At 39.4% G+C, this 26,252-nt stretch overlaps 1 protein-coding gene across 1 annotated transcript in view; it reads right to left on the bottom strand.

Moving 5' to 3' along the window:
- The window catches only part of kiaa1109 (KIAA1109), an 84,906-nt gene extending 61,583 nt beyond the window's left edge, over positions 1 to 23,323 (bottom strand). Inside the window, exons 1-23 of the mRNA XM_084382144.1 lie at positions 23,200 to 23,323; positions 20,661 to 20,796; positions 17,161 to 17,277; positions 15,808 to 15,886; positions 15,649 to 15,713; positions 15,190 to 15,364; positions 14,697 to 14,778; positions 14,336 to 14,529; positions 13,142 to 13,221; positions 12,656 to 12,806; positions 11,826 to 11,982; positions 11,326 to 11,404; positions 6,421 to 6,512; positions 6,166 to 6,283; positions 5,855 to 6,010; positions 4,558 to 4,655; positions 4,135 to 4,319; positions 3,169 to 3,275; positions 2,819 to 3,039; positions 2,414 to 2,632; positions 1,876 to 2,013; positions 1,044 to 1,220; positions 604 to 732 (exon numbers count right to left, since the gene is read on the bottom strand). Coding sequence (XP_084238270.1) covers positions 604 to 732; positions 1,044 to 1,220; positions 1,876 to 2,013; positions 2,414 to 2,632; positions 2,819 to 3,039; positions 3,169 to 3,275; positions 4,135 to 4,319; positions 4,558 to 4,655; positions 5,855 to 6,010; positions 6,166 to 6,283; positions 6,421 to 6,512; positions 11,326 to 11,404; positions 11,826 to 11,982; positions 12,656 to 12,806; positions 13,142 to 13,221; positions 14,336 to 14,529; positions 14,697 to 14,778; positions 15,190 to 15,364; positions 15,649 to 15,713; positions 15,808 to 15,886; positions 17,161 to 17,277; positions 20,661 to 20,766 — 2,925 coding nt within the window. The 5' untranslated portion in view covers positions 20,767 to 20,796; positions 23,200 to 23,323. The remainder of the gene's footprint in view (positions 1 to 603; positions 733 to 1,043; positions 1,221 to 1,875; positions 2,014 to 2,413; positions 2,633 to 2,818; positions 3,040 to 3,168; positions 3,276 to 4,134; positions 4,320 to 4,557; positions 4,656 to 5,854; positions 6,011 to 6,165; positions 6,284 to 6,420; positions 6,513 to 11,325; positions 11,405 to 11,825; positions 11,983 to 12,655; positions 12,807 to 13,141; positions 13,222 to 14,335; positions 14,530 to 14,696; positions 14,779 to 15,189; positions 15,365 to 15,648; positions 15,714 to 15,807; positions 15,887 to 17,160; positions 17,278 to 20,660; positions 20,797 to 23,199) is intronic.
- Positions 23,324 to 26,252: the final 2,929 nt, after the last annotated feature.

The raw sequence follows: 26,252 nt of genomic DNA, 5'->3' as shown, positions 1-26,252 counted from the left end.
CAGAAACTTTCCAGTGCTTGCAGGGAAACCATTTCCAATTTAGTGTGGCTTGGCTTTACATACCGCTGCATCGCCTGCAGCCACAGCTGCTCACTCGTCAGAAATTAATGAGCACTCTCAGGCAGAGTTTTAAAAAACATTCTTGTTAGCATTCGCATAAAAACAAGACATCTTGTGAAACAAACATGTTTTCTCTCAACATTGCTTCGTACATCACAGTGTTGGGGACGAACGCTATGTATAGCTGCTGTGAGTAGATGAATAGTTTTGTGATAGAGGCCATTTCAGTTTCTCCGGCTGTGAAAAAAGTTTGTCTTGTCTCGCATCATTAGAGAAAGTTTACAGTAGTTTCTTTTTTTTTTGTCTGGTGCCACTTGTACATTTCCTTTTCTGTCACACTGGACAGTTCTGACCAACACTCAAATCTAACAAAAGAAAAAAAGCATTCAGCCAAAATTAGCTAATTAAGTAGCTTCAAGTGGGAGTTTCAGAGACACACAGCTGCTAACGACTTCAAACTGATGCTAGACAGTCTGCAGAGAAAACCAGAGAAATGAGGCTCAGACTTGTGCAGCACCTGCATGGTATATGGTGTGTCTGTACCTTGGCATCACAGATGCGACGGTCAGCACCATGCTGGCAGATTACAGAGGGCTTGGGTTGTTCTAGCTGGAACTCTCTAGACACCCCATGGAAAAGGAAATTCTCAGCCCACTCGATCACACTGGCCACCTAATAATCACAGTCACACACACAGACAGATAAGTGCTTCTGAATATCAGGAAATGCAAATGCACAGAATAAAGAAAAGGAGGAGAATAAGTACATGGGGGGGTTTGACAAAGCACAAAGAAAACCTTAAACCATAATACAATCAACACTACTGCAAGCAGGGATATATTGTACTGTATTATATTGAACAGGTGGTTCACACAAACAACCTTTAGAAAACACGATTTCAAAAGCACTCCCACTCAGCTGACCCTAACAACCATAACATAATCCTAATCTAACATTCCAAACTGTTCAAAACACACACACACCTGTGGAACAGTGACCCTGCCAGTGAGCCCCCCGGCCTGCATGTCGATGAGCCAGGCGTACTCCAGTGTGTCGCTGCCCAGGGGGAGGCCCTGAGCCGAGAACATGGCATGGGCCCTCATCTGTAGGCCAGAGAGACTCAGGTGGCCGTCCCTCAACACGCCGTCCGCTGTGGGACGCTGTGGGCAAAAGAGGAGAGTAACACGCTTATATTTCTAATCTTACATCTCTGGGAAAACCCACAGAAACTGAACAACATCAAGGAAATTTCAGGAAATTTCAATTCAATTCAATAAAATCCCTGCACGTGCCATAAAGAAAGAGATTGATATCTCGCTGGAGGAGAGAGATGAGGGCTACACATTCTGTGTCGGGGATAAGGGAAAGATATTTACTCTGAGCAGCAAATAGGATCCGACTCATGGCTAAAGCTTACATATTCTGTGTGGTTATACAATATGCAGGTGCTTGTGCAAACATGGGGCTGGTGCAAAGCATGTTTTATAATATGCAACACTGACCCGCAAGCTTTACTCAGGGTATTTTCTAAAGACTACAGTTACCAGATTAAAGAGTAATTGTGTATGAAATGTTCAGCCTTTTCACGTGTGAGATATGCCACATAGTTTAAGTTTGTATTACTGTGCTGGATTACACTGTCTTGCTTACACTTTAAAATTAAATGATGAAAGTAGGGGCCAACATTTTGCGCTTAACGTTATCTTTTTCTGTAGCAATTTCCTACAGATAAAATCTAAACCAAGGCAATGACAGCACTGTATGGACCCGAAATAAGCAGTGCATCCCATCAGGCACGTGTGTAGAGTTTCTGACCTGGTAGTTGTCACTGATGAAAATGTGAATGGGAGACAGGAGCAGCTGCAGCATCGTCTCCTTGTAACCCTTTTTCATCTCAAAACACAGACGCTCGAGGAAGCCGGACGGACCTTCGGGACCCTCACTGCTGCAGTGCTGGAGGCAGCGAGAAAGTGAGAAAACATGTGGATTTATGTATCAAGCTGTTTTCATAAACATAAACACATATCAACTGAAGAGGCATAGCTGGCAGGTTTAACTCAAAAAGTAATAAAAGTATATAATAAAACTTATATCTACACTCTTTACTTTAATGTTCACTGTGTACTGCATATCTGCCTTCATGTTGTACATATCTATTTTCTTTCGTTTGCATCCATCTAGTGCACGTCGTGAATACGTAATTTATTGCACATTTTCATCATTCTTATTTCCCACTATACTGATGGAATAATTTCATTTCTTTATTTCATTCGCTGCACATCTACACTGATCTCCCTCTCATTTTTTTCCTCAAACCAAAACATTAAACAGAACCGGAAGTCAACCATTTTACCATTGGCAGTCGGCCATGGACTTTGTAAAGGTTGATGTACACTGTGATGTCCCAGGGGCGCAGGTCCAGGGGATGGATGTCGGAGGTTTCATTCTGTTCGCTGTCTTCCATTCCCAGAGGAGACCAGCCGAGGCCTGAGGAGGTGGAGGTGGACAACACAGGGCTGGACACAGCCTCCTCAAAGTCTGTGTACATGTCGTCCTCACCAAAATAGTTTTCCTGTGCCAGCGGAAGACAGGACGGTTAGACAAATGAGCTGTGTCGACTTCTAACTGACTGATTACATACATTCTTTTCTGGTGGTTTCATTTTCATCCAAAATGAAGCATCCTCAGTATTAAATTGATCTACTGAGTGTCATCAAATCAAGAACCTTATTACGAACTAACTGGAGCATTTCCGTACCTTGATGGAGATCAGCGCTCGGAGCAAAGGCCCGTAGAGGATAATTTGAGAATCAGGGGACATTTCCATCTCCACGTGAAGTCTGTCCGGGGGGAGCTCTGAGGGGTCAGTGGGCATGCGGTTGTGGGCAGCTGAAGCAGATGTGGATGTGTAGCGCGGTGGGGCGTTGGTGTGTTCTGGGGGACGCAGAGCTGACAGCATGGATTCCTCCATCTCAGACACTTCAGACACAAATTGCAGGCAAGTTAGAAAAAATAATGTCAAACAGCTTTTAAGATATAGGTAAGTGGACGTCTCTCTTGGCTGGCTCTAGAGCAAACATAGAATTGACACAGAAGTGGTGAGCTTACACGACTGTTTAAGCTGCTCATCAGCCTTCTGGGGATAGATGGGGTGCCAGGTGTAGTCAATGATGAGCAAGAAGTTGGGCACACTCCAGCAATCCACCCAGCCGGCTCTGATGTGAGGAAGAAAAACATGTAGGCTCAGCACACAGTCATAATGCAGAGTTTATCATCATTTCAGTGAATTTTCCAGCCCATCGACAGCTTTATGAACTGAGGATCAACAGTAAAAGTGAAGAGACAGCAAATGGGTCTCGCCTGATTTCTCTGCCGCACAGAGTGCACTGTTTCAGACAGAATTTCATCGTAACCTCCCAGGGGGTTAGTGGGTCTATTGCAGTGCTTCACCAATATAGTCTGGCTCTGGTCTATACTTTACAAATCATCTGTGACGTTGAGTTATTATGTTCAGAGTGCACAATGTATGTGCTACCCAACTAGCAAAGGGTCTCCAGCAGCTCTTTGAACTCTTTAGAGTGGTGCTTACAATGTGGAAATAGACCCTGATCTGTAACGTTCTGCAAAAGGGATGCAGACTATGATGGATGTAGAACAGGTCTACACATAAGAAATGGTCAAAGTAGATAAAGACCGGTATGAAATCACTAGTGGAAGCTCCAAGAAGATGAGTTTATACCTGTTATGTTTATCTCAAATAAAGGATACCAAAACACGAAAAAGTTCACAACTGAGGATGCTAAATGGAACGCCCAAAATATCAAAGTAGTTCTGATAAACAGCCTATTACACTTCCTTTGAAGACAATAGACACATACAGAAACATAAACTATTGAAACAGCAAAGCATGAAAATTGAAGGTGAGTGGCACATTTACTGGAAATTACCACCTACTACCATGGCAACATTTCTTTTCTACCTAAGCATTGATGTGAATCAGTGTTACAACGATGAATCATCCTACTCTTTGCTTGCACCCACAATCACAGAGAAAACATTTCCTGCTTAACTCACTCTGCATGGGTGATGTTTCTCCAGCGGGACTTGGCCGGTTTGGAAGGGGGAGCTCCTTGGTTCTCCCCCGGCATGAACATGTCTGGGGGCAGCTTTACGTTCTGGTAATCTTTGGCCAGGGTGAGGAGGGGGTAGCGGCTCGGGTGGCACTCCGGCAGGGACAGTCGCATGTCTGTATCCTCTGCCTGAGGAGGACAAGGCACATATACATGTATATACCCACACATAGATGTATCTTAGATGTGAATACTTTGACGCCAACTGAATTTCAAAAACCAGCTTATAACCAATAGTGTGTGTAGTCATATGTGTGTAGAATAATTTTGCAGACAGAACATTTTTTTACAATCACAGTCAAATAAAAGAATAAACATTTATTTTAAGAACAAATCACGTTCACTTCTCCATTTAGGTACGACTCACCTTCAAGCTGAAGCGGGTGTGGCAGGTGGTTGGAACAAACTCATTGAAAGGCAAAGTGAAGTCTATATTGAGTGTCTCACCGCATGCTGCCAGGTACACTATAGAAGGTCAATAATGCAACTGATTAGAGTAGAGTGGAGGGGAGTATATACTGTACAATATATATCATGACTTAATACAGTCACAGTATCCTATCATGGACATTCCAGTGTTAAGCAATAAATTATCGATAGCTTTCATGCCAGACTTGGGGTTTTTATGCATTTTTGCATAAATGCTAATGCTAATGCTGTTTCTAAAGACATACAGTACTTAATGCTCGGTCTATTTGTTACACTGCAAAATTACTTTATCACCCAATTATGAATTATGAAGGATTTCATTCCTGTTAATTCTATATGGCATTTTTTTATGTAGCTTCACCCTTTACAGCAGATATTATTTATTTTAGTTGTGACAGATTTGTGTCCTTTACACCAGACTTCATCTTTTTCTCTTAATAATCACAATTTGTACTGTGTTATTGTATTGTATTGTTGTGTATATTGTAAAATTAGCCAGTGATTTGTGGTCTGACTCAACGTATTAACACATTGTTACAGAAACACAGTATGTTGTAGATATAAAAACCAGCAAATGAAGCATCCAACTGAACAAACATGGACAAGTCTCGGCTACATTTGAAAACAGATATTTTACTCTCAATTTAAAAAGGAAAAATATGTCCACACAACCTTCATTTTACAGAAAGCTGTGATAAAGTTTGCAATCTCATTTTAAATACTAGTGAAGACCATTCTGAGCATGTTTTGTGAGCTTATTTTACTTTGGCGGGAGTAATGTGAAAACACATATACTAGTTGCTAATTATTCATTTCGTTATTTGTCGCCTATTTCTTCACCTTTATTGGTTTAATGCCTTTCTTGGACACGGCCAAGCAGTGCTCACTAAATGTAAAAAAATCATTGTTGTTGTTGTTGCCTCAGGCCCATGCTCATGACACAAAGCAACAATGGGCATGTTACAGTCTCCCAAATGGTCCATTTTATGTGAATTTTTTTTTTTTATTATGAAAAATCTGAACTTTAGAAGGTGTTTTACAAGTTTTACATTATCTCAGTTTTAGTGACCTAAAACAACACTTGCTTGCCAAAATGCAGAGGAAGCTGTATGACATTTTTTGTTTACCGTATAAGTTTAACTGGCATCAAAAATCAAAGGACAGAAAATCAATTTGAGTAAAAATGTCTTCTTCTTTGGTGTTTTGCATCTGGACTAAGAGCACATCTTTCTCACCATTCTCCTGCTGCTTGGTGGAACAGTCAATCCAGTTGTGCTGGTTTGCTGCCCAGATCATCTCAAACTGGTGGAAAAGGATCTTGAACTTCCAGGAATAGGGCACGAAAGAGTAGATGTCTGGGGCACTGTCACTCGCCCAGTCCTGGATCAAATCTAAAAGGAAAGAAAAGTAGTGACAAAGTGAAAAATTTATTTTTCATGCATTTCACTATTGAAATGCTAAACGCTAAATGCTAATGATCTAATTGGCTTATTATTGTGCACAGGTTGTAATGTCTTCAGTTCTGTCCATTCACTAAAGGACTCACCTGTGAAGAAGTTTTTCTGGGCGTAGATGAAGTGGTAGGTGGCCTTGTACACCTCAATCTCACACTGCCATGACTGAGGCATGTTCCACACCCGAGGATAGCTGGCTATGACATGAAACTGAAACCGCAAAACACAATTTCACTACTTGCAGATTTGATTTGCTCCTTTGTATCTTTTAAGTGGATGGAGTGATTTTTTACTTTTCTGTCTAAAGAGTCAACTGAAAAGCTTCTTGTACAATTGCCTGCACTTACAGCCAGCATCTCAGCCTCCAGAAGAGTTCTGTACTGCATGCTGCTTGTGGTGTCCACATGAAGCAGCTGGCCTTTGATGGTAGGAGAGTAGCCTGAGGGCAGAGGAGAGAAAAGCAGGGCTATCAAGTCTCAGGACACAAGGCTGGAGTCAAGTTCTTACAAATAATGTCATTTACAAGCCAAACTTGAGAAGGAACCTATGTTAACTATATTTTTGTTGACAGAGTAAATAAAGTCAGTGTTCTCTAAGGTCAGTTGTTTTATTCTTGATATGGCTTTAAATTGAATTTCTGCTGATTTTACTTGATCTATTGATGTATGATGTATGTATAATGTGTACTGTGAAGAATATTTCAATATTGAATTTTATACATATGCAAGTCTCATAAAGTAAAGTTTAGTTACAGCTTGCCAAGATTCCACCAACTTTTCTTTTTTTATAGTGTGTATATAGTGTTACAGTTATGAACAAAAAAATAAATTTCCTCTGGTCTATACGTCACTGTTGCACTACATCAATGTGGTCTTGTCCCTTCTTGGTTTCTTCTTATTTCAGTCTTCTGTCAATTGGATAGTTGTTTGGATTGTTTGTAATTGATTCTATTCTTGATCGTAGTAGTACTATTCCAATTAGGATGCCTAAGGCATCGTTGGCAGTGAGACATATGGCTGAGTTATATAGATGTGTGGAGGATTTTGAATCCAAAAGGAATGGATTATACTTTTTTTTCTCGGCTCCACACACAACATTTTCCTGAATAGACCTTCTTCTCATTTCTAAAAGTCTTCTGCAGTCAGTAATTTCCTGTTCTATTAGGAGCATTTTAGTTTCGGACCATGCTCTGGTTAACCTGGAGTTGCTGCCTTTCAATGACAGGATCCAAATGCCAAGGTGAAGATTTAATTAATCTCTTTTACAAGAATCTGTGTTTAAGAGGCCCTAAGAAATCAAACTAATATATACATTGAGGTGAATCAACCTACAGCGCCTTCTACAGGATTGCCTGGGAAGCGCTGAGAGCTGCATTGAAAGGCTTAATCATTAAATATGCTTCTCATAAAAAAAAGAGGAGCATTGCAAACCAGGCTGAGATTGAAGACAAGATTAAGAGGTTTGAGACCAATTTAAAAAGGAACTTTAATTTTGAGGATCTTAGGGATCTGACACAACTTAAATATCTTTATACCTGTATTCTGTCACAGAAAGTGTAATTCTCGCTCTTCAGAATGAGACAAAAATATTACTAATAAGGGGATAAAGCTGGCAAATTACTGGCAAACTGCTTAAAACCGAAAGAATGTTTAACTATTATTTTGGCCGTTAGATCAGAGGAGGGAGAACTAAAAGCCAAATCTGTAGATATTAATAATATGTTTAGATAGTTTTATGTGAGCAGTACAATCTAATGGGTACATTTCTTCATAATTTGAATTGGGGAGAGGTACACATCAAGGCTCACCACTTAGCCCTCTGTTATTCTGCTTGGTAATGGAACCTCTTGCAGCTGCAGTTAGGTGTGATGATAATTTTCCGGGAGTGACTTATGATGGCTCCGTCCACAAATTATTGATGTTCACGGACGATATTCTTTTACTGGTTTCGGACCCTACGGTATTAATACCTTCATTGCTGAACGCAATTAACACCTTTTTGAAGATCTCAGGAATTAAGGTCAACTAGGATAAATCCGAGGCTTTACCTTTGACAAAGTATTGTCCGAATACACTCTTCCAAGCAGGCAGATTCAGATTGCCTATGCAGGGATTAAAATACCTTGGTATCCTTTTTCCCCCTGAGTTGGATTGTATTATTAAAGTGAACTTTGACCCCTTAATACAGTCTAGATATTGATGCAAAACGCTGGTCGTCACTGTATTTATCCTTATGGGGAAAAGTTAACATCCACAAAATGAACTGTGTCCCCAGGATCAATTACTTACTTCACTCTCTCCCATTAGAAATCCCAGACAGCTACTTTAAACGGAAATTATAAAGGCCAGTCAACAGTGGTGGTTTAGGGTTCCCAAATTTGGTATATTATTATTATGCATATAATCTCAGGCATTTGGCGCACTGGGCGTTACCTCCAGAGAGAGCCCCCCCCCCATCTGCCCCTTTCCATCTGATTCACTGCTTGTCCACCAAAATATATAAACATATGAAGGCTCACCCAGTCATATCTCACCATCAAAGGGTATGGAGGAGAGTCTCGGGGCTGAGTTTGATCCTTATTTAAACAAGGCAGCTAGCATCTGGCTAAATCCTTAGCTAAATATTAATAAAAAAGCATTTATTTGGAAGGAGTGGGTAGAAAGAGGTGTCATTATATTAGAAAATCTATACAGCACCAATACACTTAAATCATTTGATGACTTAAAACAACAATATGATTTACCTAAAACCCAATTCTGAAGATATCTTCAACTACGCCATGTAAAGGCTTGTGGGTCGAGTTTACACTCCCCAAGGCCAGCAGATAAGCTAGATAAAATTCTACAGGTAGAGAGAGAGATTTGGCGGTATCATATGATGAACAGGACTGGGCTAAGATTTGTGGTAACTCTCAAACAATGTCAAGGGACCTGAGGGTGAGGCTTATTCAATTTAAAATTCTGCACCTATTTTATTGGACCCCAAGTAGGCTTTTCAGACTTGGCTTAAAAGACTCAGCTACTTGTTGGAAGTGTTGTATGGATAAAGGTACACTGGTACATGCTATGGTCAAAAAAACATATGTGCTCCATATAATTGAAAAAAGTACATCCCTCCTGCTTTGGTCTCGGTCTTGAGCAGGACATTTTGCACTGTTCTTGTTTTTGTATTTGATGCTACAACTGCTGAACTGTTTTATAATTTACTTAGGTACTCCTGACTATGGTCACAAAAGCACCCTCACCTGATTTTGAACAATAAATTACTATTTAAGCTTCAAATTCATACAAAGTACAGATTTTTCTCATTTTGGGGGATTGTTAACACAACCTGATTTCTTGTGAATAATAGTAACAAAATTCCTCATTAGCAGTGACTAAACAGAGTGTTCAAAAATCTGAGGTAAAACTTGTATCACAAGGGAAAGCAACATGGAGTACCAAAAATAAACAGTGCTTTCAACAATATTAAAATTCCCACTGGACTTACTGAGGCAATAAAGAGCAGGGCCCAAAATTAATTCTAAATTCAAACCTACAAAAGTTGTTCTGCCTTTTTTTTTTTCTTCACCTCTTGGCGCGCAACAGAAACAAGCTGCAAATGTAACATTGACACATGCACTAAAGTCTGTTGAAGTCTGACATATTTAAATCCCTCCAATCAATTTGGTAAAAAAATATTTACCAGTGGGAAGAGGGCTCAGAGTTAATGTTTTTTAAAACTTTGGGGAGGGTTGACTTATCCTCCATCATTCTCTCATCATTCTTGCTTCTCAGCCTGTCTGCAACAAGCAACAAGATGCTAGCCTCCCCTGCCAGGTGTAATAAACTATAATTAGTCTCTTTTTTTCCCTTGTTGACAGCTGACTGGAGGGGAATAAACTGTTCTTCACGTATCGAGAAGGGAGGGGAAGAGACGGAAGGAAATAACTGGAGACTCTCTGGTGAGAGCCGAGTTCAGTCAGAGGCTCAAACTCAAAAGAAAAAAAAAAAACCCAGACGCATGCAGAAATTGATATCCAGGACATGTCGACTCGCACCAATTTTTTCATGCAAGACTTTTCATAAGTTCATACTTTAATATGTCAAACTTTGTAGCGAACAGTTGCTTATTTAAATACAACATTAGCAATCACACAGTTGTTGTTGTGTACTAAAATCTGTTTGTTTGTTTTTTTGCATAACTAGCTACTCTCTAACTGTATCTGTTTTTGGAGGTTTTTGTCTCAAAAAGCTCCCAGCTACTACCAAATATGACAGTACAAGAGCAGTGAGCATGAGCTAAAACAGTATAGTTTTGGGCCAGACAGCTACACAATGAGCTGACACTCAGTATAATGCTGTGTAAAGCTGAGGGGAGCTGCAGATTCAGGTGAATATTCTCTGAAGGTGTATCACTATCAGAGACAACCTTTCAGATGTCATGTCATTTGATACATTGTTATCATAAAAATATTGTTTATTGCTGCCTCAGTGGGGATTCTTGCGCAATTTGCAGTGCCATCTATTTTTGTACTGTCAAGTAATTGTGCTATATCGTAGGCAACTGGATGCGTTTCCGCTTCTTGAAGACTTTTCACCTCTCATCCAACAACCATTCACACCTGGGCTCACCTAGCCCTAGCAACCACCATGAAGGCCGGTTGGGTCAACAACCCACAAGTGGCCCTAACGGCTCTGAAAATCAGAGCTCACATGTGTCCTTAACGACTCTGCAAGGACACTCCCACACAGTTTAAAACCTGCAACTCCCCTCCACTTAGTTAGAACTGAAGAAGCCTCTTAAATGAGAGGTGAAACGTCTTCAACAAACTGAAACACGTCCAGTTGCCTACAATATAGCACTTAGAATTACTATGACCTGGATGACTGAGAACCTTCATCAAAATCTTACTGTCAAGTAGTTCACTCTAAGACTGGTGTTTCCCATGATCTAAAAACAAATCTAGTCATCAATCTTGATCTTGATTAATTAATTAAAGAAAATACATGATAAATCTAGGAAAACATATATGTTTAATAAATCAAAATCAAAATTTATGAGGACCAGCAGGCTTTTCATAATGATGCTCATCTTGAATGTAGTTCAAGCCATCAGTCAGTACAACAGATTATTACCCAATGATGGAAAACTGTTAGAGTTGACGTGTGACATTCTAAGAATAACATGTCCATAACCAGAGGGACATCTGCTGTGACAACCGATTGAAGTGTTGACATTTTGGTCAGCTGGTCTTTGAAACACACACTCACCGTTCTCTCCTACAGTCATGGGGATGTTGACTTCCAGGTAAGAGCCTGCACCTACATTCACATGGATGGCATTGGTTTCCTAGTAACAAGAATGAAGACAGAGCATGGAGGGAGTGAGATGGCAACCAGAAAATTATTACAGAAGCTGCCGTACTGCCTTAGAAATTACAGAAAGTCACCTACTTGGAACAAAAAAAAACTGTTCAAAAAAAGTAATAAACTAAGGGTCTTCCCTGACATTTTACGATTTTAACCGTCATGCATTCATGTTGATATTTAGCATGCACTTCACATTCTTAGCTTTGTGAAAATCCATGTGCTGCTTGAGGATGAAAATTTGAAAAAGCATAAAACATGAACCAATACCAATAGCTTAAAACTGAGTGAGTCATAAAGACAAAGACAAGGGGGAGCAGCAGGGAGAGGAAATATGATCAGAGAAGTTGACAAGAAAAGAAGCGTGAGGGAAGAAAGCACATAACAGTAAGAGAAAGCATCACCCTGTTTTTGGTAAAGAGTAGGTCGATGGTGGCGTCGGCAATGATGTTCATGCGGAGCTCGAAAGCCTGGATCTGCCTGCGTTTGCCTGACTGGGCGACCTCGGTCACTTTCATGGCCTGGTAGTCAGCCGGCAGGAAGAACTTCCACAGACAGTCCCTGAGAGAAGTCAGTTTGTGTAAGTGCAAGGCCACTTCTGGACAGCCCAAAGTCTCAAAAGTATGATATATAAACTGTTTGAAGACTCTCACTGACCAAAGAAACATTCATCTTACATCTATTACATTTGCATCTGTACTGATACGTTTTTTTAAGTGCGTGCAAAATATATAATAATGCTATGTTATCCAACTTAATGTTGTTTCTAAATTTAGTCTAAAGTGGAAAGAGACAACCTTCCCCTCCTAGTGTTTCCAAGTGGGATGGAAAATGGATTGCTTTCTGTTTATGTTTTCTGAGTCACAACAGGACAAAACATGACTTTATTCATTCATTCAATTTATCATGGAGCCATGAAAGCAGATAGAAATGGTGCCAGACTGCCAGCGAGGTTCAATCTAAATGCCGATAGTGTCATTTTTCTAAAGCCATTACATTGTGTAATCAAAATTTACTTCATAATGATACATTAAAGCAAAGAACTTCTCTATTGCCAGTTTAACTACCGAGATCATTCATTCAAAAGCTAAAAGCGGGAGGTTCTCTAATTGTGCAGTTATTAACTATTACATAATTGATGTCAACAAGTGCCTCTGTTTATGTAGCATACACTGAATTGGGGCAAAATTTTTCAAGTTGAAATTCTTGGGTTTCTGCATCTGTCATCACTCACCTCTGACGATCTGCCCAGGGGCCATAGTTGAAGTCAGTCCCTTTTCCACAGACAATGTCCAGACCCCAACATGGAGGCAGGTCCTGAAGCTTATCACCCTCGCTGCATGTCTCTGCCTCTTCCCCACTCTCCTGCTCCATAGGCACCAGACCTACACAAACACACAAATACATTTCAAGCGAATCTGACAAAGAATGCTGAACAAAAACCTAGAAGTGTATGAAAAACATTGCAGACAATCTTGCTACGACTTGAAACTACTACAGTGGGGCTGCTTTATAATCATCAAGCCAGCATCCATTGATCATGCTCATATTTTTCTACAAGCAATCAAGTGCATAGGGTTGTTCAGTGGTAAAATACAGTATGTGTTTTTCCAATGCTGAACAATTCCCAGTAGAATTTCTTTAGTACACCGCTGCAAATTCTGTTGTTTTAACATTTGTAGATATTATGCGTATGTGTATGCATGCTACACAAGCTTACCGGGTTCATCCTGGTAATAGTAGATGTCAACATCATTGGACTGCATGACCACAAAGCCTTCACCCATTAGTCTGGGAGGTCTAGAATCCAAATCCATAAAATCACAGTTTAGAGGCAAAGTACAGATTTGATACAGTGGTTATGATCTGCGTAGACTTATTCTGGACCACACAAATGGGAGTCACAGCAGGTTAGCAGGTACCTAAAAGGAACCAAGGCATAAATAAAATATGCAGTCTGGGTTGAAACTTTCTGGCATGAAGACACTCTTTCAATTTCATAAAAGCACCAGTCTTCATCTTGCCGGACATTTCAATAAAGCTTTAAGACGTGTCAAGACAGTCCTTGAAAAGGTAAAGTTTAAAATCACTGATGGCTTCTATAGAGGCTGCAGCTGCCAAGGTTTTATCGAGAGTGACTCCTTAATCACAGAAGGTTAATGCAATTTACTCTCTATGGCATTCCATTCAGTTAAAGTGCAGATAATGGATTATGGTATCCTTGCTCATAATGACGTACAGTTAAAGCTGTCAGGTAAAAATAGGAGGAAAGTGATGCCCCATTCAAATGTTTTACCAACATTTTTAATATCAAAATTGCCAATTGCCCTTTTCGTATATATACCTCCTTATCCTTTTTGTAACTGCAGATGCAGCTCTATACTCAGCTAAATACAAGCTGAGTCATCCACTAAATGCAGTATAAAAAAGCAGCAAAAAAAAAAAGAAAGCAGCAAAAAACTCAATTATTCAAATAAAACGATTTGTTTTGACTCCTCATAACTGTGGCACAAAATCGGATTACCTCTTTTTATTTTTTTTACAAATAAGCAGAGAAATATGGAGCAAGTCTTCCGCCTTGTGTTTAAAGAGTCCCACATTACATACTGCAAGAGTTATCAATTTTAAACTGCATAATCAGCTCATTTTTAACAGTCATTACGGTATGCCCAAAAAACACGTATATTTTGAGATTTATCTCCAAAAATGTTTCACAAAGCGCTATGAATAAATAAATAAATACCACCATGTCTGCTACATTATTTAATCTATTTGGTGTTACTCTTATATGATTTTCAACCCTGATTTTAAAAAGAGGCCTTTGGAAATAAGTGATTTTATAGGAACACTGAAATCAAATTAAAATTAAGTGAAGTTTGCCCCGATGGTGTTACTTCACCAGTACATGACTTACTCGTCATTCTGCATGCCAAGGTAGCGTGGACTGGGAACCAGCATGACACGCACGTTCTCCAGCGAGCCTTTGACGATGTGCATGTACTGGTCCAGGTGGCTGGATGGAGGCTTGGTGGCGTACGTCAGGAAGGCATCCTCAAAGTTCACGCACAGAGTTTGGGGGAGGTAGTGGTTCCCAAATGCCAGACGGCCCTGTAGGAGAGTAAACACACACACACACACAATAAAGGAACGAAGCCCAAACCCTTCAAATATGTTTTTATTTTTTTTTGTTTATAATCATTTAAGCAATTTCTAAAGGTGGAATTGTGCCCTGACCGAATTCCTTAACATTTTTGTTGAAATCCTAAGGTACTTACAGTGCTGATGTTAACCTTGATGACAGGGATCAGTGAGCGCCAAGATGATGTAGGGTCTGGACTCTCTGCTTTGATGTTCACACTGTAAGAGGACCAAAAGACATTCAGTCGATTCAACAGCACTATAAATGGCTTGCCTGTCAGTGGGAAATGACAATAGCTCTTCTCTGTGCAGATGCTTTTAATGCATTTGGTGACAGAAAATTGAGTGTGAAGGCACAGCTTTTTCAGATTTCTTGTCATCAAATCTGCATTCATTAAAAACTTCCATAGGAAATTGCTGATTTCTGCTCATTTGTTTACTGCCCAAATTTGTGGATTAGGCTATTTATTGAATGTCATTTTTATCATCAAAATGCAAAGACATCACCATCCAAAGCTTTAACAACTGTAGATGCAAGATACCATAAAGTTTATATTAAGTAACTTCTACTAAACAAACTTCAAATCACGTTCAAAAGACGTTTCAATTTCCCAGAGGCCTCGGTCGTACCTTTCTAGGCTCTTGTGTCTGTCTTCTCTCCCCCTCTCTTCATCTTTTTTGGGTGTTATGAGTGTGGGCTCCAGTCCAAAGGTCTCCTGCAGTCGGGCATAGAGGTCAGTCCGGTTGTAGACATGGAATTCGAAGCCGTTAACAGTCAAGTAAAGCCTGGTCTCTGCCTTGGGGTCTGATGACAAGAAACAGAAGAAAGTCAGAGCTCATGTTGATGTGTCCCTCTATAACTGGTACATTTAAACAGCTGTTGCATCTTGATAGTTCATAGTCCATACTCCAATAGACTGGAGAGCTATGCAAATATTCTACAACAATACAATATATTAAAAATACTAACAGATGAGCATTTGCAGCAAAGATTTTTTTTTTTACTTTTTTCTGTGGTTTATCAGGATAATTAAAAGCTGCTTCGATGCTAAACTAAGGTCCTTGTGAACAAATCTCTGCCCTACTCACCATGCTGTTTCTGTTTTGGGTTATACATTTTCCACCAACGAAATATGAGAAAGCCATCCTGTATCCTGTAAGAGAGAAAAGAAGAATTAAAGAATAAGCAAGCTGTAAGATTATAGACCAACAAAGGGGAGGCAAATGATATAGAACAGGTCGGGTTACCTGATAGACATGTCCTGGTTGATGTAGTAGACATCTCTGAACATGACTTTCCCCGACAGCACAGAGAAGGAGAAGGAACCTGTGGAGGGGGTCACACATAGTTTATATTACAGAGAAATAAGAATAAGTATATTTCAGTCACATGATAGTAGTTTCCAAATGTACCTGTTTGGATTTGATTTTGTTAAACAAAAGATGTAATTACAAGGTTGTGTAAGCTCTGATTAAAATATAAAACATTCCAGATGTTACTGGAATATTTTGTCACTAAACCAAATTATCTTAATTACGATCTAATTGTACAACAAGTAGGTCAGAGTCATGAAGCAAGAAAAAATAGCAAGAAAACTGAACATGATTTTCTATCACATTAATTATTTTTGGCTCATAACATGTCTTTCTCCTTTTCATTACATCCTGCATAGAGAATGACAACATCTGAGTGACGTAGCTAGAGTGGTGTCATCTGACTGTTGTATTTCTGATGTTTCCTCTGGCTCAAGAAAGGAACTGTAAGCTTGTTTTGGTCGGTGCTTCCCTGAGAAGACACACCTTCAGGCGTGTTCAAGCCTGCTTAGCATGTTAGAAAATGTGAAAACTAGAAGATTGTGCTGTTTGTTATGAAGGTTTTGCTCTTGGTCTTGTGTTTACTTCTAAGTTTTTGCTCCCTTACAAGATTTTTTGTAAATGCCGCCCCAAGACGGAGTAACAACCTCTTTGGAATGTTGAATCAATTCAAATCTAAATTTTAAAAATTGATTAGCAGGCACACGGGTGACTGCTCACTTTGTGGCGACACATGTTGGCAAAGAGACGTTAACTAAGCCGTGCTTTCCTCACCAAATCCTAATGCTGCTTTGGTAATCTTTCTTGCACTTCCTATTTGCTCACAGCTGCAGGTTTCTGTCAACATACTCTGCTATGAATGTCAATTCACTGATCAAATGTTCAATACAAACACATCACAAATTCAGCATCACTATGACACGCTCTGGCTTCTCTTTTAGTTTGAGTGTACAGTAGTATTCAGGGCTGAATGCTGAGCAGATGCACGTGACAAATTCTGCTCTTTAGTAAAGAAATTGATGTGTTTTTGGAAGAAGCTAATCACTTGCTTGAAAAAATAACAGCAGCTTCACACTTGGATTCAGGCCTCAAGGTGCTTTATAAATTAGCTCCTGTGTCATTCATGTAGAGAAATTCAATCTGGTGTTGGCTGCAGTAGATGGAGATAATCACTAAGAGAAACCGGCTCATCATGAAATATTCAGAGTTAACGCCTTGAACTGGAAGCTTTGGCAGCATTCCTCCTCACTATTCATCAGTGTGTGACGGAGCACCTGACGCACGCACCAATGTGAATGTAGCCATCCTTGTAGAGTCTGTTGATGATGAGGGTGAGGATGAGGCCGATGTTGCGGGAGTTGTAATAGGTTAAATAGATGATCCATCCACAGGACAGAATGGTGGCTGAAAGACAACAACACAACAGGGTCAAGTTTGTTAATACAGTACAAGCAGGATTTTTTTTAAAATTGTTTTATGGTGCTTAGAATACTTTGTTTACACAAATTAAATATATATATTAGGGCTGTCGGAGTTAACGTGATAATAATACGTTAACGCAAATTCCTCTTAACACCATTAACTTTTTTGATGTTCAATTAACGCACGCACGTTAGGACCGTCGGCCCGCCCTGTAGTTTGGGATATCAGGAAGCGCATGGCAAGCAGAAACAAATCGCCTTGAGCAGAAATGGATAAAGAAAAGGGTCTTTTGAATGGCATGTGCAGCTTCAAAGCCCTGTTAGATGGTTATTGTAAGTTATTAGCATTTACTGTTAATGTGAACACTGTATTACCACCGGAGTATGTCAAGTCTCAAATACCACTTGCTGGCCAAGCACACAGCTGATGCAGAGAGCCTTCCTCCCTCCTCCCCCATCCAAAGGCAGACCACAGTGGTAGTTTTTAACAGAGACGCCTGGACAACTCTACATGCGACAAACTTTTAACTGGGATAGCTAAATGGGTGGCTACAGCTTGCAGGCCGATTAACATTGTTTAGTTAACCTTTACAAGTGTAAAGCTGGACTCTACATTGTGTCAGTATTACTAAGGAATGTTACTTTCAGGTCAGTATGCCCATCAGTTGTTGCTTGTTAAGCTTGAGTTTGCCATGTTATGCTTTCAGCATATCTTTTGAGCATGCACTGCAGTACCTTTGACGTTATTCTGGAGAATATTCTGGACCATATTTGTCGTAAATATATATTTACTTAAAGCAAACATATTGTCCACTCCCATGTTGATAAGAGTATTTAAAACTTGAAAAATATCCCTTTAAGGTACATTTAGAACAGTATGTAATTGTACTCAGTTACATTCCATCACTGTACACAACATATAAAGTGCCTACAAAAAGTATTCATCGCCTCTGATGTTATCCCCTTTTATTGCTTTTACAGTCAAGTGACTGTAGTATAAAGACACCTGTGTCTGAGGGTCCAGTCTGGTTAATCAGTATGCCTGGCTACAATTACATCATGAAAACAAAAGAATACTCCAAGTAACTACATGAATAAGTTATTGAAAAGTATAAGTCAGGGGATGGATACAAAACTTTTCTAAGTCACTGAACATCCCCCGGAGATTAGTTAAATCAATCATTAAAAAAGTGAAGGAATGTGGCACATGTGTAAATCTGCCCAGAATAAGCCCCTCTCACAAACTGAGTGACCATGCAAGAAGGAAACTAGTGAGGGAGGCCACCAAGACACCCATGACTACTCTGTAGGAGTTAAAAGCTTCAGCAGCTGAGATGGGAGGGACCCTACATACAACAACTGTTGCCCAGGTTCTTCACCAGTCAACGCTTTACGGGAGAATGGCAAAGAGAAGACATGGAGGTTCAACCAAAGGCATGTAGGAGACTCTTAGGTCAACTGGAGGAAGGTTCTTTGGTCTGATGAGACCAAAATGGAGCTTTCTGGCCATCAGACTAGACAATATGCTTGGTGGCCACCAAACACTGCACATCACCACAAACACACCATTCTCAGCAGCAGGCCCTGGAAGACTAGTAAAGGTAGAGGGTAAAATGAATGCAGCTAAATATAGGGAAATCCTGGAGGACAACCTGATTCAGTCTGCAAGAGAACTACGACTTGAGAGAAGATTTATTTTCCAGCAAGGCAATGACCCCAAGCATACAGCAAAAGCTACACAGAAATGGTTTAAAGACAACAAGGTAGATGTTCTGGAGAGGCTGAGTCAAAGCCCAGACCTCAATCCAATAGAGAATTTGTGGCTGGACTTGAACAGGGCTGTTCATGCCTGATCCCTGTGCAACCTGACAGAGGCATGAGCAAAGAAGAATGAAGTAAAATTGCAGTGTCCAGATGTGAAACACTAATTGAGACCTATCCACACAGACTCAGTGCTGTGATTGCGGCCAATGGTGCATCTACTAAATACTGACTTGAAGGGGGTGAATACTGATGCAATACTTTAAACTACATATTTTTAATTAACTGACATTACTTTGTAGAAATCTGTATTCACTTCAGGGTTTTTTTGGTATTTTTTTTGTTTTGTGTATTGACCATGATTCCATTTATAAAAGTAATAAAAGGGGAAAACCTCCAAAGGGGGGGAATACTTTTTATAGACACTGTATAGTAGGGCTAAAAAAACTGCCATAAAAGCACCAATCAGATTTCGGCCGCAGCCCCATACATGCAAAAACAATATTTGCAAGGCAAGCAAATCCACATCTTGGTTTTGTGTGGAGTTCAACTTTGGGGAACTTACACCAACAAAGCCACAGCCAGAACCAATAGCAAGGACATGTGTGCTTGACCCCACAAACGGACTAGAAACCAGCAAACTGTGTTCCATGTGCTGATTTAGCCCCTTTAATAGTACATGTGAATTACCTTGTTGTTTGGTCCTTTGAATACAATATGCCAGATGCTACTTTTCCAGACATGATACAGATTCATCAGCACAGGGAAATGACTGCAGGATTACAGCAGTATTCAAAACAGTAATGGGTTTAGAAACCAATCATGAATTCTGCTATGTGTTCATCATCTTTTATAAAGAAATACAGCAATGCAGATGTGATTAATAGACTAATGACTTATTCTTTTATGTTTGGTCTGACAGCTGGGTTTTACGGCTGCACTGAAGCTTTAGTTTGATGTCTTTTTCTTTCCCCCCCAAAAAATGTTTTCAGCTTGAAGATGTTGCATCATATAAAGAAAGCTTCATTCCATGAGGCATTTAATATAATTGGCCCACCTCTCTGTGCACCTGCACTGAGCAATAACTCGAAACTATCATTTCTTTTTACTGTAGTTAAATCGCAATGAAATATTAATGCAGTCAGCTTCATTAAAAGCAAACACGAATCAATATCTTTCATGTGGGATCTTAGATACATTACGGATTAGTTTATCATACTTTGTACTATGCAGCTCCCATGACCGACTACTATATACAATATTGAACTATTCCTTAGCATGTCTGTGCTAATTTACGTAAAGTTGGTGTACATCATCCCGTCATTAACCCTAAATCAAAGAGACTGAAAATGATATTCTCACTCTAAAAAATATTTGTATTGTACCTGGAAGGATAACAGCTTACAAAACCTCTGTTTAATAAATGAGTTATAAATAAAGGAAGACCAAAGAATCTTTTCTGTGTCTAATTGGAACCCTGTAGCGTCCATCTGTCGGGAGTTTGTGCTCTGAATACAGTACATAGAAGGGGTCATCAATAACTTTCCTAGCCAGTTTACATCCATCGTTCTGCATATATTTCCCCCAGAGAGGATATAGACTTACCAACGAGGAGCCAGATGAAGTTCGAGTTGTGCTTGTTAAGAAAGTCATCCAGATCCACGAAGCTGGGGAAAGTGCTTTCATTGTTTTTGGCCACATGCCCCTCCATGGCTAAAAGGTCTCAGTTTGATGTCTAAAACTGAAAAAGTCAGAATTAGTTGCATGGCACAGGTCCAAAACCAACCATGAGAGACAACAAAAAATAAAGCATATGCACAACAGGACAGAAAGACAAAGAGACATATGTTTAGAAGAAAATGTATTTAAAACATTTGTAATGAATGTTATGGCACAAATAGCTGCATACGTTTTCCAGGAAGAGAAAGTTAGCTAAAACTAAATTCTTAAATTAAAATGGTGGCAGATAAAATTGTGCAGCAAATAAAAAAGACTTAATGAAAAATAATATAAATTCTAATTGTACTGAAACCTATTTACAACATAAATGTTTTTCTTATATAAAATAAAATATGCAATAAAACTGCTGCTCCAACTTTGCCAGTCAAACTAAATGGACAGTATAAATCTCCTAACAACAGGTTAAAGTCCTACAATTTTTTATATAAAAAAAAAGAAAAAACAAGGAGCTTATGTCTACACAGTTATATGCACAGTCTATTTAGCATGTGACTACTAATTGTTGTTTAAAACTGTATTGTATCGTACTCACAATTCATAAGAACTGAGCATGGGGAACTTAAAGAAAAATGTTTGCTATGCGTTACCCCTCATGTGATCATAATTGGCTACATACGTTCTAATACATGCTATGAGGACATAGGCTGTGCTTGGTGACGAGGACTTTGCCCCAACACAAAGGATTATTTTATTTGTGTGAGGCCGGGGGCTCGTGGAAGGGTGTTTGCACGGCTATTTGTGTTTGCTGTGCTCTCAGCCAGCCCATTCTACAGAATCAAAAGCTTGAATACTATTACACACATAATTACATAATACACTCTCTCTCACACACTCACACTCACACCTAAATCTTCATCTAATCACTTTAAATGACGTACAAGCAGTGAGATGTAGCAAAACCAAGCCCTCTCCCTCTTTCACAGAAAACAGTTTGATTTACTTGACTTCTGCTCAGATAGGACATTTTATGAATCAAAATATGTAAATATGTAAAATGTCACTGAAGTTCTTGATCTCAAAGGGGACTTGACACAAGCCACCTGCCAGATGCTAATCCAATTCTGGCTGTGGCTGTCGTTTTTTTTTTTCAATGCCAAATTAGGCAGGAGGAGGAAAACGCTCATTAGGAAGTCAACTACACTTAAAATAACAAACAGTTTTTGAAATCACAACGGCGCACTCTACACCACCTTTAATGTGACCATCTGAATGGATCATAACACTGATATTCCTGTACAGCACATATTTTGAGTAATACCCTACATGAGTTGTGAGGTATGACTCATCACAGATACCTGTGATCTGAGAGCTTTCACTTTTGGTTTATATATGGTGGACAGTGGTCATCATTTCAGCTGAAGAACTAATTATCCATGTTGTGTTTGCTACCACAGCTGTCCCCAAACTTTTCTTTGTTATCTGGCCAAATGCTACTGTACAACTATCACCAGGCCTTAATAAGCACAGTTTGGGACAATAACTCTTTATTTTATCATTGCTTAACAGGGTAAAATGAAGCACACATGAACAGGCACTGCTGGATTATGTACTTATGCTGCTTAACAGTGACTGAAATAACAGATTTTGGTACGAAGTCTGGCAAGGACTGCACAAGCACTAGGTACACAAACTATCAAGACATGTAGTTCCGTTGTCGTTATTATCATTCTAGGTAGATCCATGTTTAAAACCACTGCACTGTAAAATCTGGTCATTGACTTCAAGCTGACTGTTCCTATCAGCAAAGGACACACATTTTTTAATGTGACCTGGTACCTTTTCGGAGCCGGTTATACGGCACTGATGTGATTCACAAAGCAGCAGTCACACCAAATGTTGTTGTATATTGCTTAACGTTAAAAGAACTTGAACTTTTCGCGGGGACTTAAATGTCTTTGACTTTGTTTACACATTGAACTGGTAGAGCTATCATCGACATAATTTCATATATTGTTCTAATTATCTATAGAGCTATCAAGCTGAAGTCCATCATGACCAAGCGATTAACTGCCGATTGTTGAATTAACAATTCACCTGACATCAGACGTGAACTGGGACCCACAGCCATACCTGACACCAAACATACACCTATCTAGCTAATCCCAGGTCTTCAGTAATTTCCCGAGCGTTATCCTCAGCACCAGAATCTGACACGAACCTAACGTGTTTCATTTTACTGGTGTTTCTAACATTATTGCAAAAGGCTGCTGACCCGTCAAACACAGCCGGTCGGTTTCTTGGCTAATGATGTTTTAGCTTGTGGAGAGTGCTATTACTAAGATAACCGCAAAATATCGTAACGTTAGCACTGAGGTTAGCTATCAAGCTAATGACAGCAGGCCGCACCCTGTAACTTCTCCTTTCTCAAACTGTAAGAACAAGTCAGCCGTTGGGTGTAAAATACCTTAATATCGTCGATAAAGCATGTGGTTTCATCTTTGGTCCAGTTATCCAGGAGTTGCTGTCCTTTTGTCGTGTCAGACATGGGCATAGCTAGCATCCTCTGTTCAATATTTACCTAGCAGACGGCCGGTTTCCATCTCTTCCTGTTCTGTCGAGAGTAGTCACAAAATTGACCAATAGGAAAATGGCAAGTCGGATACTGACCAATCAGAGGGAAGGGTGAGCGAGGCACGTACATAAATGACAGTTTTTTCTACCTATCAGCGTGAATGTTTTTATAGTAGTGGGAATGTTTTGATGCTGCATTGGTACAATTTGGTGGACCCACAGCAGGTTCAACAGGATTCAGACGTCACGCATAATATTGGCTGCTTTTTGCCCACTTGTTCATTTTCCAATTATATGTTAATTAAGGTTTCCCAGAGTATAAAGAACAGTAAAAACAGCGTTATAAAAATTGGATGCAAAAAATACCATTAGACATGCACAAATTATGTGCATAAGAAAATAATAATAAAAAAAAATAACTGATTTTTCAAAGTGTCGAACTTAAAGGATCGAGATAAGAGATTCCTGTGTACATGAACATGTAATATTTCCCTCATTCATGAATATGATAGAGAGATGTACACATTTCTATATCAGGCCCCTGGCCAGAAGGGTAATAAAGGCTGTGTGTGGATTTGCTTTCTGAAGCAGTGAAATGCAGTGCTGGTGAGAGCACTCAATGCTAATGTGTTTCAAAGAATCATTAGCATGTTAGTTGTAGTTGGTTTGCTACAAATTAAACATTTACATTCTACTGACATCGCATGCCCACATCTAGCCCACGTTTACAATTAGTGTTTATTCCTGCCATCATTTTGTAACAGAAAGTGTATGTAGGTAGGTTACAGTAACAAAATCAGCACTTCAGCCTTTGGAGTTGGAGATATTTCAGTCAGATCTTAATTTCAGATTATGTTTAACATTTTTTTCAGACAAGATTTATTATGTTTAGCAACACAATTCCTCTGATTTCCATTAGCTAATACTGTTTCCTGGGAATGATAAAGTATTTTGTTGAAAATAATTTTAACAATCAATTTTATTACTTATGTGTGCTACTTTGTAAAAAGTCCCAGCATTTAATTTAAATGTTTTTTGGTTAAATACTTGCAAAGAATAGTATTCCATCTATAAAGGAGTAAGATTATTTGCAAGTTGGCTGCCAAGCTCATATGTAAACTTTAAATATTAGAAATCCTATATGTTGAACAAGACATAAGCCATCATCATCTCAGTCTACTACGGTAGCTGAGAACCGTAGACTCTGTTTAAAAAATACTGCCCTGTCTACAAACAACTACACCCATAATATAATAGATTCTGCTTCTGTACTATGCTCAACCTTACACCAATTATTTTGTAGCTAGAATGTGTTATCATGGTAACAAAAAGGAAGGAAACTCATGACGCCATTTGACTTCCTGTTGACAGTTGTTAACAGCTGAGGCTACAATATCAACTTCTTTGTTACCTCTTAGCATTTCCAGAACTGGGTACTGTTTGATGTAAGAGGCTGTTGTCATGCCCTCCTCCAGTCACAACAACAAAGCCTCCCCAAAGAACACGTAGGAGTTGTTTCACTGAAAAGGTGCCAAACATGGTGCTTAAAGCGTTTCCCTGCCAATCAAGCCTCCCCCCTCCAGACCGACCTATTTTGGCTTTGGCTTTAAAAGAAACGCACATATTTCCCATTAATTATTTCTCCTGACTTGTGAATGTTACTTCAACTAAATTCCTGAAGGAGGTCCTTAGTACAGTCACTAAAGATATTCTATTAGTAATTAACAGCTTCACTTTGACTTCGTTCCTCTCTTGTTTTAAATATGCAACAGTTCAAGGCCCTCTAGAGGACACCCTATTATAATTTTCTTGCTTGAGGCAACTATAGTCAAGACTACGTTTTCTTTATAAGCTACCCTTTTTCCCCCAGTGGTTTAGAGAAAGCAGTGTCCTCACAGATGTGACTTATGGATAGCCACTTCTGCAGTCAGGCTGTAAGGGACTTCACACACGGAGTTCATGAATTGTAAATCTGCTGTTTTACTATTTATTTTTTCTATTTCAATACTGTCATTATCAATACCCCTGCAGACCAGTTTTATTGTTATTATGATATTTAATGTAAATAAGCTGTGTGCTATATCGTAGGCAACTGGACTTGTGTCAGTTGCCTACGATGACTATGACCTGGTGACTGAGAACCTTCATGAACGTGTATTTACAAGGTTATCTGTGATGGATATAGTTCCCAAATGGGCCTGATGGTGTGCATCTCATTTATCTAAAAAGCTGCCTTCAAAAGCTACTTCCACTTTCCATGTTGCCACACACAGTACTCTGCAAGTTTGGTTAAACTTGATTTACCAACTACTTTACATCAAGACATCAAGTACTGAATGTCAGATCCATTAACCTTGTCAAGTGGTAGCTGGTGAGCCAGAATTGAGCTTGCTTCTAGAAATCGGAGGGTGAAGTTTGAGAAAGATTTCTATTTTCTTTGACAGTGCTACGAAGCTAATTGATGATTCTGAGGGCTGGAGAGGGTGCACATAAATCCTAGTTACAGCGTTCCTAATTCTTACCTATGCATCAATATTAGTTTGCTCGTATTTTGCCCTGCTCTATTGTGCCTGTTGCTTTCGAGGAACAGCTTGTGGTCCCCAAATACAGCTTTTTGAACTCATAGAGTAAGAGCTGATATCTGAGGTTTATTGGATCTTTGTTATGAGGGCCTTCACAGCTTGCTTTACATAATTTGTTTTTCTCAATTTTAATCTTATTTTATTTTAATACTGATTACTTCACTACAGTGCCATTTTTAGCCATGGTAGTGAAGTAGTTCAGGTGGTATCAAACTGTTGGTCATTTCACCACTTCAGACCGGAGTTATTATATTTTTTTGTATTTTAGTTTAGCTTTTACGATGTAAGTTTTAGTTTAGTTTCAGTATCACAGCCCAGATTCTAAAAAAGTTGTGATACTATAAAGAAAATAATCCTAATCGTT

Source organism: Pagrus pagrus, assembly GCF_965226575.1.
Source record: "Pagrus pagrus genome assembly, chromosome: 18".
Taxonomy (NCBI): domain Eukaryota; kingdom Metazoa; phylum Chordata; class Actinopteri; order Spariformes; family Sparidae; genus Pagrus; species Pagrus pagrus.
Note: the sequence above shows the minus strand (reverse complement) of the source record. Positions and strands in the feature narration are given on the sequence as shown.